The sequence below is a fragment of the Schistocerca piceifrons genome, chromosome 6, assembly GCF_021461385.2.
Source record: "Schistocerca piceifrons isolate TAMUIC-IGC-003096 chromosome 6, iqSchPice1.1, whole genome shotgun sequence".
NCBI lineage: Eukaryota > Metazoa > Arthropoda > Insecta > Orthoptera > Acrididae > Schistocerca > Schistocerca piceifrons.
Window position 1 is genome coordinate 348,298,977 of NC_060143.1, and position 12,994 is coordinate 348,311,970.

Below are 12,994 nucleotides of genomic sequence, written 5' to 3' on the forward strand. Positions count from 1 at the left end.
GTGGACTGGGTGATAATGGAGAGTATCATGGAGAAGCATCATGAGTCCTCCAAGTGCTGGAGTGGCTTCAACAGAGGGGAGATCAAATCAGACTGACTGAAAATGGGGGAAAACAAAGCGGTCGTGGGGACGCAGCTTTGTTTCCTGAAGACAGAAGATGACTGGCGAGTAGGATCATAAGAGGATCGACAATTCATCCCGATTGGCTCGAATGCCGCAGATATTCCAATGGATAATGGACATAGGGTGGACAGAAAATGGAAGAATGTGACCAAGATTGCCGTCAACTCAACGACTGCTCAGAGCTTGCGACCGACAGCATGGAATGGCATTCAGCCGAAGGCAGAAGATCCTGATCCATAGGTCGTTCAGGAGCAGCTCCTGCCACCAGCGATCAGCCGGTTGATCGGCCGCCAGCAGTGCACCTTGGTGACACAGAAGACGGCCGAGGGCGGCTACCGCCAGGTGGTGCTGTACATGAGACACGCTGTGGCGGAGAAGGAGAGGAACTGGGTTTCTTATTATCCTTCTTGGAAACAGGATGTTTAGATGAAGGAGGAACCGATGGTTGTGAAGTTGGGGTATGTAAAAAATCTTCACGAGTAGGCTCTTTTTTGGAAGTCCGGGTGTCTGACTTTTGGGCTCGAGATTTAGCAGAACCCGATGAAGGGTGAGCCATAGAGTGAGCAGGCGAAAGCGGGGAGGTTGAACGGGCAATCTTTGCACTGGCTGAACTGATGACCGTGGCACTAAAGGTGAGATCACAAGTCTGCGTGGCCGCCTCCTTTGTTGGCCAAGGAGAGGCAAGGGCAGTGCTGTATTTAACTGTCTGAGGCACAGTGGGCTTTCGACTGGCGAATAATTTTCGAGCAGCAAAGGTCGACACCTTTTCCTTCACCCTGATTTCCTGAATGAGCTTTTAGTCTTTAAAAATGGGGCAATCTTGAGAGGAAGCAGCATGGTCACCCATGCAGTTGATGCAACAAGGGGATGGAGGTGGACAAGCACCCTCATGGGCATCCTTGCCACACGTAACACATTTGGCCGGATTGGAACAGGACTGGCTGGTATGACTGAACCGGTTTGGGATGTAAGGGCGAACGGAAATTATCTCATAGCCCGCTTTTATGTTCGATGGGAGTTGAACTCTGTCAATGTCAAGAAGACAGTACGGGTTGGAACGATGTTCGTGTCAACCCTTTTCATGACTCTATGAACAGCCGTTATGCCCTGGTCAGACAGGTAGTGTTTAATTTCCTGGTCGGACAATCTGTCGAGGGAGCATGTATAAATGATCCCACATGAAGAATTTAAAGTGCGGTGGGCTTCAGACACGCACAGGGAGGAAAAAAGAGAAAGGGAAAAACAAAGGGAAAGGAAAGAAGAGAGGTCTCAAACGCCGCAGTGGAGAAAAGAGTAAAGAGAAGAGGTAAGGAAAAGAGGACAAAGGAAGGACGAAGACTTGTAAGCAGAGAAGGCGAAGAATGTGTTACATTTTCGAGCGTCCGTCTCCGGACAGAGGCACAAAACATAGTCCCAGAGGGGGAGAAAGGGAAGGAAAGAGGCGGAGGTGAGGGAGGGGGGGGGGGCGGGTAAGATGCGGGATGGGGAAGGATGCGGAAAAGGAAGGTATGCAGCCCGGAAAGGAAGGAGGGCCACATTAGCTCGGGGTCCCGTGCTCGCTACACACGTATCCACAAAAGAGTTGTGGAGCCCCTGGGGGGACTGGACGAAGTGAATACCCCATTGTTCTGAACTGGCATGTAGCTTGTCTTTGGACTGCAACAGGAGGTCATGATGCAAAAATAATCCCGTGAACCATGTTTAGGCATTTTGAAATGGGAATATCACCCAGCTTGTCAGAGGCGAGCAACACCTGGGAGTGGGCTAGGGATGCTGTCCGAATCAAGACCAACCAATTTCTCATTTTGGACAGCACTATCATTTCCCCAAACTTATCCTCCAGATGTTCAACAAAAAACAGAGTCCCCATCTGCTCCGCAGCAGACTAAATACCTTGGCGAATAAGGCTCTCTCTTTTCCATAGTCCTACATTCCACCCATGTTGTAGCTAGGGAGGGAAACGAATTGGGGCCATATTTCTCAGGATTAAATTCAACTTTCCCTTTCTTAGAGACTGCTTGAACCATTCGGTCCCTAGCAAAAGATGACTTGACCCGCTTCATTGCGGGTCATCCACCCTTATGCCACTCACTCCAATCAAGGGCTCTCCCCACGGGCACCACCCAGCCACAGCAAAGGTCACCAGGCGTGATGGCCATTGCCAGACTCCTGATGTCCCAAGAAGACAGGCATCTATTCATCGGAAAACATAGGAAGTTTGCTGCTCAGGCATCAGCAGTGATATCCGTGTTGTCGGGGGGGCTAAGACCAAGAGGGTACATTACAGCCCCACCTTAACAGACTGGCTACCATGCTGGATGCTAGGTGCGTCAAAATCCTGTATTGTCATGGGGGCAAAAACAGGACAGTGGGCAATCGATGGAGATTACGCACCCCGTAAGGTGTCCTTGCCCAAACAGGTGGAATATGGGTGGAGTTGTAATGCCATCATAATATTAGGTGCAGAAGATTGTAATGCATGAGGGATATACAGGGTGATTCACGAAGATATGCAAATATTTTAATATTTTATTCTACAAGTAAAACTAAAGAAAAAAGTTCATATAAACATAGGTCCGCAGATGTTTAGTTACGGAGTTACAGCTAATGAAAGATTTTGCCTGAAATTTAGCAACTTCACTAATATGAAGCCATTGCAAAACTGTACGAGGTTAAAAGTAAAGCACCATTTCCATTCATTTTGTTGTTATTAGTCCGGTGAATCTAATAAAACATGTTCCAGATGCAGGGTGTGTACGTGGACAAGGAAAAAAAATTCCCAGATTTCTCCCGAATTTCCCAGTTAAAAATACACTTTCTCCTTTTTACCTGTTAACTGACTGTATATTTTCTCTCGGAACTGTATAACTTATCAGTCATTTGAATGATTATGGCTTTATACATGGGCGTAGAATTTCCCAGCGCTATCGAAAACTAAACACAGCGAAAAAACGCATTTTAGAAAGATCTTTGATGTGCAGCAACATGTACGCTGCATATTTTAGTATTACGAAAGTACAAATTCGAATTCAACCAAACACCGCATGTTACTTTCCGAAGCATTGAAATCGAGATTGCGATACGCTTTCGTAAGCCAGTCATAGCTCATGTCACGTGATTTCGCCAGCCGATGACAGCGGGTATTCAGAGCTTAGGACACGTGATGTAGTCAGCCAATAGTAATATCACTGTTAACTAGTGTGAACAAACAAACAGAAAAAGTTAACGGTTTAAATTAATATACATAGTGTTGCTACACGAAACGCAAAGCTTTCACATGTAATATTGGTCTATAAGATTAATACGCTGCAAGAGAAGCTAAGCTTTCACATATAATGTTGGTCTTTTATGCGCGTATTACAATTTCAGATATATCACACAAAGGTGCCAGTAAAATTTTTAATAATTACATAAATTTCTGATCTTCTGGGCTCGAAATTCATCTAAATGACTCGTCATCGAAGAGTTGATTTTTAAATGAGAGTAAAACGCTCTGCGATTTAAGAAATTCATCGTACATTCTCGCACATAGTTCAACTTGCGTAAAAGGATATTTACTTTGACAGTAACGCTTTTCAAACCACCATTCGGAATACTTTCCCGCGACCTGCTAGAAATAGGTTTGTTTCTGCAGTTGCCAGAAAGCGCCAGATGACAGGCGTCACTGCACTTGCGCAGTTACGATGTCGTAGGGAGCCCACATGTTCGTACATGTAAAACATTAAAAGATCTTACATTATTTCATAAAAGAAACAAGACATCAAAGGATATTCCAAGAGCATCGCAATTTCGTTACCCATACTAAAATGTGCACATTTGAAGTGCACATTCGTATGTCCAGATTCCCAGTGAAGTAGGCCACGACCTGATATTAAGTTTTCAATGTGGTTTTCGGGATGTAAATTTTCTTGGAGTACCAGTACTGTAGAAAATTTAAAAAGGGAAATGGATAGGTTAAAGTTAGATATAGTGGGAATTAGTGAAGTTCGGTGGCAGGAGGAACAAGACTTTTGGTCAGGTGATTACAGGGTTATAAATACAAAATCAAATAGGGGTAATGCAGGAGTAGGTTTAATAATGAATAAAAAAATAGGAGTGCGGGTAAGCTACTACAAACAGCATAGTGAATGCATTATTGTGGCCAAGATAGACACAAAGCCCATGCCTACTACAGTAGTACAAGTTTATATGCCAACTAGCTCTGCAGATGATGAAGAAATTGATGAAATGTATGACGAGATAAAAGAAATTATTCAGGTAGTGAAGGGAGACGAAAATTTAATAGTCATGGGTGACTGGAATTCGTCAGTAGGAAAAGGGAGAGAAGGAAACATAGTAGGTGAATATGGATTGGGTGGAAGAAATGAAAGAGGAAGCCGCCTTGTAGAATTTTGCACAGAGCATAACTTAATCATAGCTAACACTTGGTTCAAGAATCATAAAAGAAGGTTGTATACTTGGAAGAATCCTGGAGATACTAAAAGGTATCAGATAGATTATATAACGGTTTTAAATTGCAAGACATTTCCAGGGGCTGATGTGGATTCTGACCACAATCTATTGGTTATGAACTGCAGATTGAAACTGAAGAAACTGCAAAAAGGTGGGAATTTAAGGAGATGGGACCTGGATAAACTGAAAGAACCAGAGGTTGTAGAGAGTTTCAGGGAGAGCATAAGGGAACAATTGACAGGAATGGGGGAAAGAAATACAGTAGACGAAGGATGGGTAGCTCTGAGGGATGAAGTAGTGAAGGCAGCAGACGATCAAGTAGGTAAAAAGACGAGGGCTAATAGAAATCCTTGGGTAACAGAAGAAATATTGAATTTAATTGATGAAAGGAGAAAATATAAAAATGCAGTAAATGAAGCAGGCAAAAAGGAATACAAACGTCTCAAAAATGAGATCGACAGGAATTGCAAAATGGCTAAGCAGGGATGGCTAGAGGACAAATGTAAGGATGTAGAGGCTTGCTAACTAGGGGTAAGATAGATACTGCCTACAGGAAAATTAAAGAGACCTTTGGAGAAAAGAGAACCGCTTGTATGAATATCAAGAGCTCAGATGGCAACCCAGTTCTAAGCAAAGAAGGGAAAGCAGAAAGGTGGAAGGAGTATATAGAGGGTCTACACAAGGGCGATGTACTTGAGGACAATATTATGGAAATGGAAGAGGATGTAGAAGAAGATGAAATGGGCGATACGATACTGCGTGAAGATTTTGACAGATCACTGAAAGACCTGAGTCGATACAAGGCCTCGGGAGTACACAACATTCCATTAGAACTACTGACAGCCTTGGGAGAGCCAGTTCTGACAAAACTCTACCATCTGGTGAGCAAGATGTATGAGACAGGCGAAATACCCTCAGACTTCAAAAAGAATATAATAATTCCAATCCCAAAGAAAGTAGGTGTTGACAGATGTGAAAATTACCGAACTATCAGTTTAATAAGTCACAGCTGCAAAATACTAACGCGAATTCTTTACAGACGAATGGAAAAACTGGTAGAAGCGGACCTCGGGGAAGATCAGTTTGGATTCCGTAGAAATGTTGGAACACGTGAGGCAATACTAACCTTACGACTTATCTTAGCAGAAAGATTAAGAAAAGGCAAACCTACGTTTCTAGCATTTGTAGACTTAGAGAAAGCTTTTGACAATGTTAACTGGAATACTCTCTTTCAAATTCTGAAGGTGGCAGGGGTAAAATACAGGGAGCGAAAGGCTATTTACAGTTTGTACAGTTATAAGGGTCGAGGGGCACGAAAGGGAAGCAGTGGTTGGGAAAGGAGTGAGACAGGGTTGTAACCTGTCCCCGATGTTATTCAATCTGTACATTGAGCAAGCAGTAAAGGAAACAAAAGAAAAATTCGGAGTAGGTATTAAAATTCATGGAGAAGAAGTAAAAACTTTTGAGGTTCGCTGATGACATTGTAATTCTGTCAGAGACAGCAAAGGACTTGGAAGAGCAGTTGAATGGAATGAACAGTGTCTTGAAAGGAGGATATAAGATGAACACCAACAAAAGCAAAACAAGGATAATGGAATGTAGTCAAATTAAATCAGGTGATGCTGAGAGAATTAGATTAGGAAATGAGACACTTAAAGTAGTAAAGGAGTTTTGCTATTTAGGGAGTAAAATAACTGATGATGGTCGAAGTAGAGAGGATATAAAATGTAGACTGGCAATGGCAAGGAAATCGTTTCTGAAGAAGAGAAATTTGTTAACATCGAGTATAGATTTAAGTGTCAGGAAGTCGTTTCTGAAAGTATTTGTATGGAGTGTAGCCATGTATGGAAGTGAAACATGGACGATAACTAGTTTGGACAAGAAGAGAATAGAAGCTTTCGAAATGTGGTGCTACAGGAGAATGCTGAAGATAAGGTGGGTAGATCACGTAACTAACGAGGAGGTATTGAATAGGATTGGGGAGAAGAGAAGATTGTGGCACAACTTGGCTAGAAGAAGGGATCGGTTGGTAGGACATGTTTTGAGGCATCAAGGGATCACAAATTTAGCAGTGGAGGGCAGCGTGGAGGGTAAAAATCGTAGAGGGAGACCAAGAGATGAATACACTAAGCAGATTCAGAAGGATGTAGGTTGCAGTAGGTACTGGGAGATGAAGAGGCTTGCACAGGGTAGAGTAGCATGGAGAGCTGCATCAAACCAGTCTCAGGACTGAAGACCACAACAACAACAACACCAGTACTGTTATCTCATGTTTGGTTCTTTATTATGGCCTAATGCCATACGCTCTAGAAGTTGAAAATGTGCACTTGAATTGAAGGGAACAGTGTGTGGAATTAAACACTTCGTTTCAAATATATTGTCTGCCTCAGCGGAAAAGATTAAGGAAAGAAAATTTCTTTAGCAAACCGACAAAAATGACTTCATTGTTCTGCAAGGCAATTACTACTCGACTGCTAGAAAGGTGTAAATAAAATAAAATCTGCAATTAGTAACACATTTTAGCCTTCCATAATTATGTGAATGTATTTTACTTCACTTGATAGCTCCCGCCCACAGAAATCTGTTTTGTTTTCATTTGACGTGAGAGCAGTAAACAAAGAGGAAACAGCAAAATAACTAAATGTAAACACGGGTCATGTGGAGACTACCCAATTCCCCACTATAACTCAGACTGCTCTGCGCATCAGTCCCGGATCTACGATATTTCCGAACCGGGGCAATACCCCGACACTCACTCAAGTGTTTGAGATAGAACGTCAAAAATTTAAAAAAACTGAATTTTCAAAAATATGTTCATTTTGTACAGCACATCTTTCTGAAGAGTTTGATACATAAAACATGTGTGTTTGAGGAAATGTAACACGTGTTATTTGGTCGCAAATTGCCAAAGTGCAGTGCCTCGCCTCCTCACACAGCATTCTTCTATCGCACGTCACTGTACTTCGCTGTGTGGAATTGAAACATGTATATTTTGTAATGGATGCCATCAAACCATATCCAGGACAGTACAAATTAAAATGTCCTGTGGTGCCTCTCCTGCTTACAGTCGGCCGGTTTGACATCCTGTCCCTCTTTTTTTCTTTCTTCTTTTTTCTTTTTTACAAAAAAGAACTCTTCAGAAAATCTGCACTCTTTATTCCCTATCAGTTAACAACTTGCTGCTTTGTGTGACATAAAATTAAATATAGGATACATAAACGCAGTAAAGACATGAGACAAGCAAGACAATACACATTTCTTCACTCCTTAGCTCCTAGAATTTTTTTCTCTGTAATCTTGCTACAGCTTTACATGGCGTGCTTTCCTTTCTGCGAAAGAATCTATTACCTCAAAGTTCGTCAAACGTTTTGCTACATGAAAAATCGAAATGGGGTTGTCTCATACTGAAAAAGCTGTTAATACAAATAGGACCCAAGACTGGTGAGGTTTCCTGATCTGATTACACTATTTTGTCACTGTCAGCTAGATAATACAAAATAGGCCTTTCTAATACTGCAACAATTGTAACACACATCAAATAAACAAGACTGTTTTGGCACAAACTGTCTTTTCTGTAACGACAGAATATAATTCACAATGTACCAATATCAAATGCCTATTAGACCTACTGCAAGCAAAAGCTTTAATTTAGAAAATAGTTTCACACTCCATTCATATGGTCCAGTTTCTCAAGTATGAGATCGAAAAATAGTAGTATGAAATTTTTATACAAACTTGGGGAATCGTCATATTGTTCCATAATTTGTGTGATATCCTCGTTTATTATCCTTCCTCTTTCTAACAAAGAGTCTTGTTATCACTAATTCTGTAACTATTCCTGCCAAGTTTGTTTCTACATGCGACGAGGATTACCCTGACAGAGACATCATTTACACTATGCACGCATTCACAAATCAACTTACGATTCATTCAGAAATCAACTTAGAATGTGTTCTAAGACCGACAGGAATGCGTTTCAAAGTCATATGAATAATTTATAGACTAACATGCGCTGGATGCTAGTCGCTTTGTGAAACAAGGTTTTTCCCCTCAAGAATATGAATTTGGTGCCCCCCCCCCCTCCCCTCCTAGATCTGGGCCTGCTGCGCATGCATGAATCTGGCATCTTGGGCACTCCAGTAAAAGTTTTCCCGGTAGCATCTTGCTGTGACTGCTTACACAGCAAACAACCACACTTCTGTAGCCAGAAGCAGGAGAAGGTACTACTCAACTGCACATGCGCATCATCCCGCTCGTTACTGCTAAAACGAATCTAATGTAAACAGTTGTGACATCACGCTCATCGGAGGCAATTTGTTGTTAAGAAGCATTGCATAGTCTTCCTAAAGCCTTTGACACATTTTACTGTTGGCAGACGCTTGTATGAGCACTGTGTTTTGTCGCTGTATATGGCGCATTTCCTTTGCTATTGAAGTTTCATTTTCGTTTTTTCTCTCGTCCATGTTTTATTCTGCAGTAGCGGGATACAGTAATATCTTTTGTTAGACTATCGGTTCTTACCACTCAAAATTACAAAAATTTAACTGAAAACAAAAACAATGGAAAATTCCCGGAATTCTAAAAAATTCTTGGGTTTTTCCCGAATCTCCCGGTTGTCCTGGGTCGTATACACCCTAAGATGTGTATCTGCAGTAGTTTTCCAGAACATCCAGACAAGCAAATATTATTATACAAGTACATTTGTTTGCTTTCCATTAAGAATGTAGAAACGTTTATATCACAGTTGGCAACCGTTAGTGAGTTGTTTCACTCATTTCCTAACCTTGAAATGAGTTAAGTTTTCTGTATTGTTCAGTGAAAGAACATAACAAGAATAGTCTATTTAAGTGAAACCAACAGTAACTGTTGTAGTTTGTAGGTTATTTATGAAACAGGGAATACAGTTGCAGTTAACATTATTATTTTTCCAAAATTACATTCTCTACAACTCCTGTTGAAAATTCTGTCCAATTGTCTGGAATTTAAAAAACAAAGTGGGCCACATAGTTAAAAAATTAAAAATTTTACAAAAATACTTCTTTGCTTCTCTGGATGTTCCGGAAAACTACTGCAGATACACATCTGGGACATGTTTTACCAGATTCACCAGATAAATAACAACAAACTAAATGAAACTCATGCTTTACTCTAACCTCATACAGTTTTGCGATGGCTTCATATTAGCAAAGTTGTTAAATTTCAGGCAAAATCTTTAATTAGCTGTAACTCTGTAACTAAACATTTGCAGATCTATGCTTATATGAACTTTTTTCTTTAGTTTTACTTGTAGAATAACATATTAAAATATTTGCATATCTTCATGAATCACCTTGTATAGTGCACCACATAAAGTGTCCTTCCCCAAGTGGCCCGCACTTCTACAGAATTTGGAAAGGTGGAGGTCAGACCCAGAAAGGGGACCATAATCAGAAAGGGGATGGAGATTCCTTGTAGTTGTCTCTTATGACAAGCAGGAATGGGCATCTACTCCTTGGCATACGTGGAGAATTTGCAGCTCAGGCATCAGCAGTGCGATCTCTTATGTTGTCAGGGGGCTACAACCAAGAGGGTACATGATGCCCCCTCCATTGTGACAGACACTGGCGATCATGCTGGATATTGGGTTCGAAGACATCCAGTATTGTCATGGGGATGAAAGAGGACAGCAGACAACAGATGTAGATTATGCGCCCCGTAAGTGTCCTCACCCAAATGGCTCGATTATTGGTGGTGTTGCAGAGCCCTGACAATTATAGGTGCAGAAGGTCACTATGCACGATGGATAGACGGTGCACCATGTAAGGCATCCTTCCCCAAATGGCCCTCACTTCTGAAAAGTTTGGAGAATGTGGGGGGCAAATCCTAAAAGGCGACCACAATACTTAAGACCAAAATGTAGAGGACTCCTTTTGGTCACCTCAATGTTGTGCCAGCTACTGAATATTGCTGACGTGTTTTTTGTAACTGCTATACCTATTTGGCACAACTGTTGATTAAAGTACTGGTAATGCACAAGGTACGCCTGGTGATTAAACTGATCATTATACATAATTCTGGGCTCCTTTTCTTATTTTTGTTGACTTAAATTCTTTGTTTGAAATTAAATGAAGTAAGCACTAGTTAATTATGCCAAGCCCTATCTCGTCAACGAGATAAGAGCACCCAAAGGGACAGCACAGGGTAGTACATCATTTTCCTTGCACGTGTTGCTTGCTGCAACGCAAGCTTGCTTATTTCCCTGGATTCCAAAAGGGCATTGTACCCAACAGAATGATACTTCCTTTCCTTGCCGTTGTAGATGCAGTGACTTATGTTTTGTACCATTTTTTGCTGGGTACATTTGCTGGATGGTCAGTAATATACTTAAGAAATCAGAGTGATAAAACAGTTATCCTGTGGACGACACTTCATCTGCTCTAGTGCCTTTACCATAAAAGGCTGTAAATTCACCTGGAAATTGAATCCTAATGATAAACTGAGAGGAAACTACAGATCAGCTGACAGCATTGCCCTCTTCAGATCCATCAGTGTAAATAACTGTTAAATTTGGTCCACAGCTAAAAATACAAAGGAGGATTGTTTAAAAATAAGATCTGGTGTACAGGATTTATTTCACTAATCTCAGATTTGAAAACAGACTGCACCTCAATACTAACCAGGGAGGATACCGGTTCCAATAATGTCCGGCAGTGAGCTCTATAAATTACACCTTCAGTTTAATCTAAACTAGTCTTGTGGTACTTTTGTGATTTATACATGCATGTTCTACTGGTGAACAAACAAGAGGAGATTGTGGGAAAGACTGAATCCTATATGCTTCCTGCACCATGAGGAATGTTAACAGGATGGTTAAAGGTAGTTCCCAGACTCAGCACAGAGGTTGTGTACATAGTGTGTCCAGAAGTTCTGTTGCCATTGTAATGCCCTCATGATGAGTGGAATACAAGGTGTTTGGATAAGACAGCCATGCAAAAGTACGTACTGTATAGCAACAGTCCAGCGATGACCAAAAAACTGCTCTGTAAAATAATAACAGGGAGAACCTGTCTACGACCTCCCACCCTGTGCCCCTCCCACAATATCTGCCATTAAAGCACTTTACGATGTTTAAAGTCTTTAGCATTCTTACCTAGAGATGCTTCAGGTGCCACAAAAAGATGAATTTCTCATCAAGGTGAGGCCTAGACACATTACTAATTTCTTGAAAATAAGAACAATGTCCCCCAGTTGCTTATGGAAAACTATAGAGTGGCGGAACATTATCTCTTCTCACTGTACTACCATCCACGATTCTATCAGCTGCAAGCCGCAAGTGTGTGAAACAGTTTACCGGTAGCTTCATTGTAGTGAGTCATATGGAAGCATATGACTACAAAGTTTTGGACGGTAAGCTCCAAACACAGTTGATGTACAGTAGGTGAGACACATTAGAATCATTGCAACAGACTTCAATTTCCTTACAAAATAGTAACAGCAGCAGCAATAGTAGAAGAAAGAAAGAAATGAGATAATGAAAAACACAACACAGAAAAAGAACTGAAGTAAAATATAAAACTGCAGACTCACTTCAGGATCTTCTGCGTCCACATCATTGAGGTCAAATGGTGGAGGAGACAAGAGTCGCAGTAGTACCTCCCGAATGCGGTCATTATCCTCACGATCAATATAGCGATCGGCTAGCATGTGTCCTGATCCCAGAACCACAAGCCGTCCAGAAACTGCACAGACCGGTCGCTGGTGAGGATATGCAACACTCCCAGTGGAAAGGAGTGCCACAGCTGGCCGTGCAAGCTTCAGTGTTGCACCGTACGGATATATGAAGCTCAGCGCCCTGCAGATATCTGTTATCAGGTGTGCCACTTGTACTGTCCTTTAAGTTACTAGTGCTGTTAGGTGCCATTGCTGAAATGCATTGTGCAGTTTAAGAAATAGCAAACGCAACAAAGAAGATGCCACTTTGTGGTGAGAAACATAAAATAATGAGTGCACATGCTAATTCTAGTAACTGCTCCCACTTCTAAGTTTTCTTATAAACTTCATCCTTGAGCTGAGTGTCAAAACATTATTACTACAACAGTAATTGCATGATATAAATGTTAATGATATGGTTATGACAGACCATTTTACTTACATTCTGTGTATATCCCCTGATGACAGGGAGAATACAGCTAGGCATGTGAAAAGGGAAGTTTGCAATAACAGCAATAAAATGCTAGGAGGAGGTAAAGGCAGAAGGGGCAGAGGAATTTTAAATAATAAAAACTACAAGAAAGGCAAGAAATTTTAAATCCAGGCTGTCTACAGAGTGCAAAAGTATTGTTTATTATAATAGGCTTGGTGGTGAATGTAGGACACCACCACTGCCACAAGGCACACCTGTGCCAGTGTGACTTAGTGGTCAGAGCATCTGCCTAGTGAG

At 41.4% G+C, this 12,994-nt stretch overlaps 1 protein-coding gene across 1 annotated transcript in view; it reads right to left on the bottom strand.

Moving 5' to 3' along the window:
* LOC124802764 (intraflagellar transport protein 52 homolog) overlaps positions 1-12,994 on the bottom strand; it is a 74,874-nt gene that overhangs the window by 24,766 nt on the left and 37,114 nt on the right. The window contains exon 5 of the mRNA XM_047263755.1: positions 12,142-12,406. Within this exon, the coding sequence (XP_047119711.1) occupies positions 12,142-12,406 (265 nt within the window). The remainder of the gene's footprint in view (positions 1-12,141; positions 12,407-12,994) is intronic.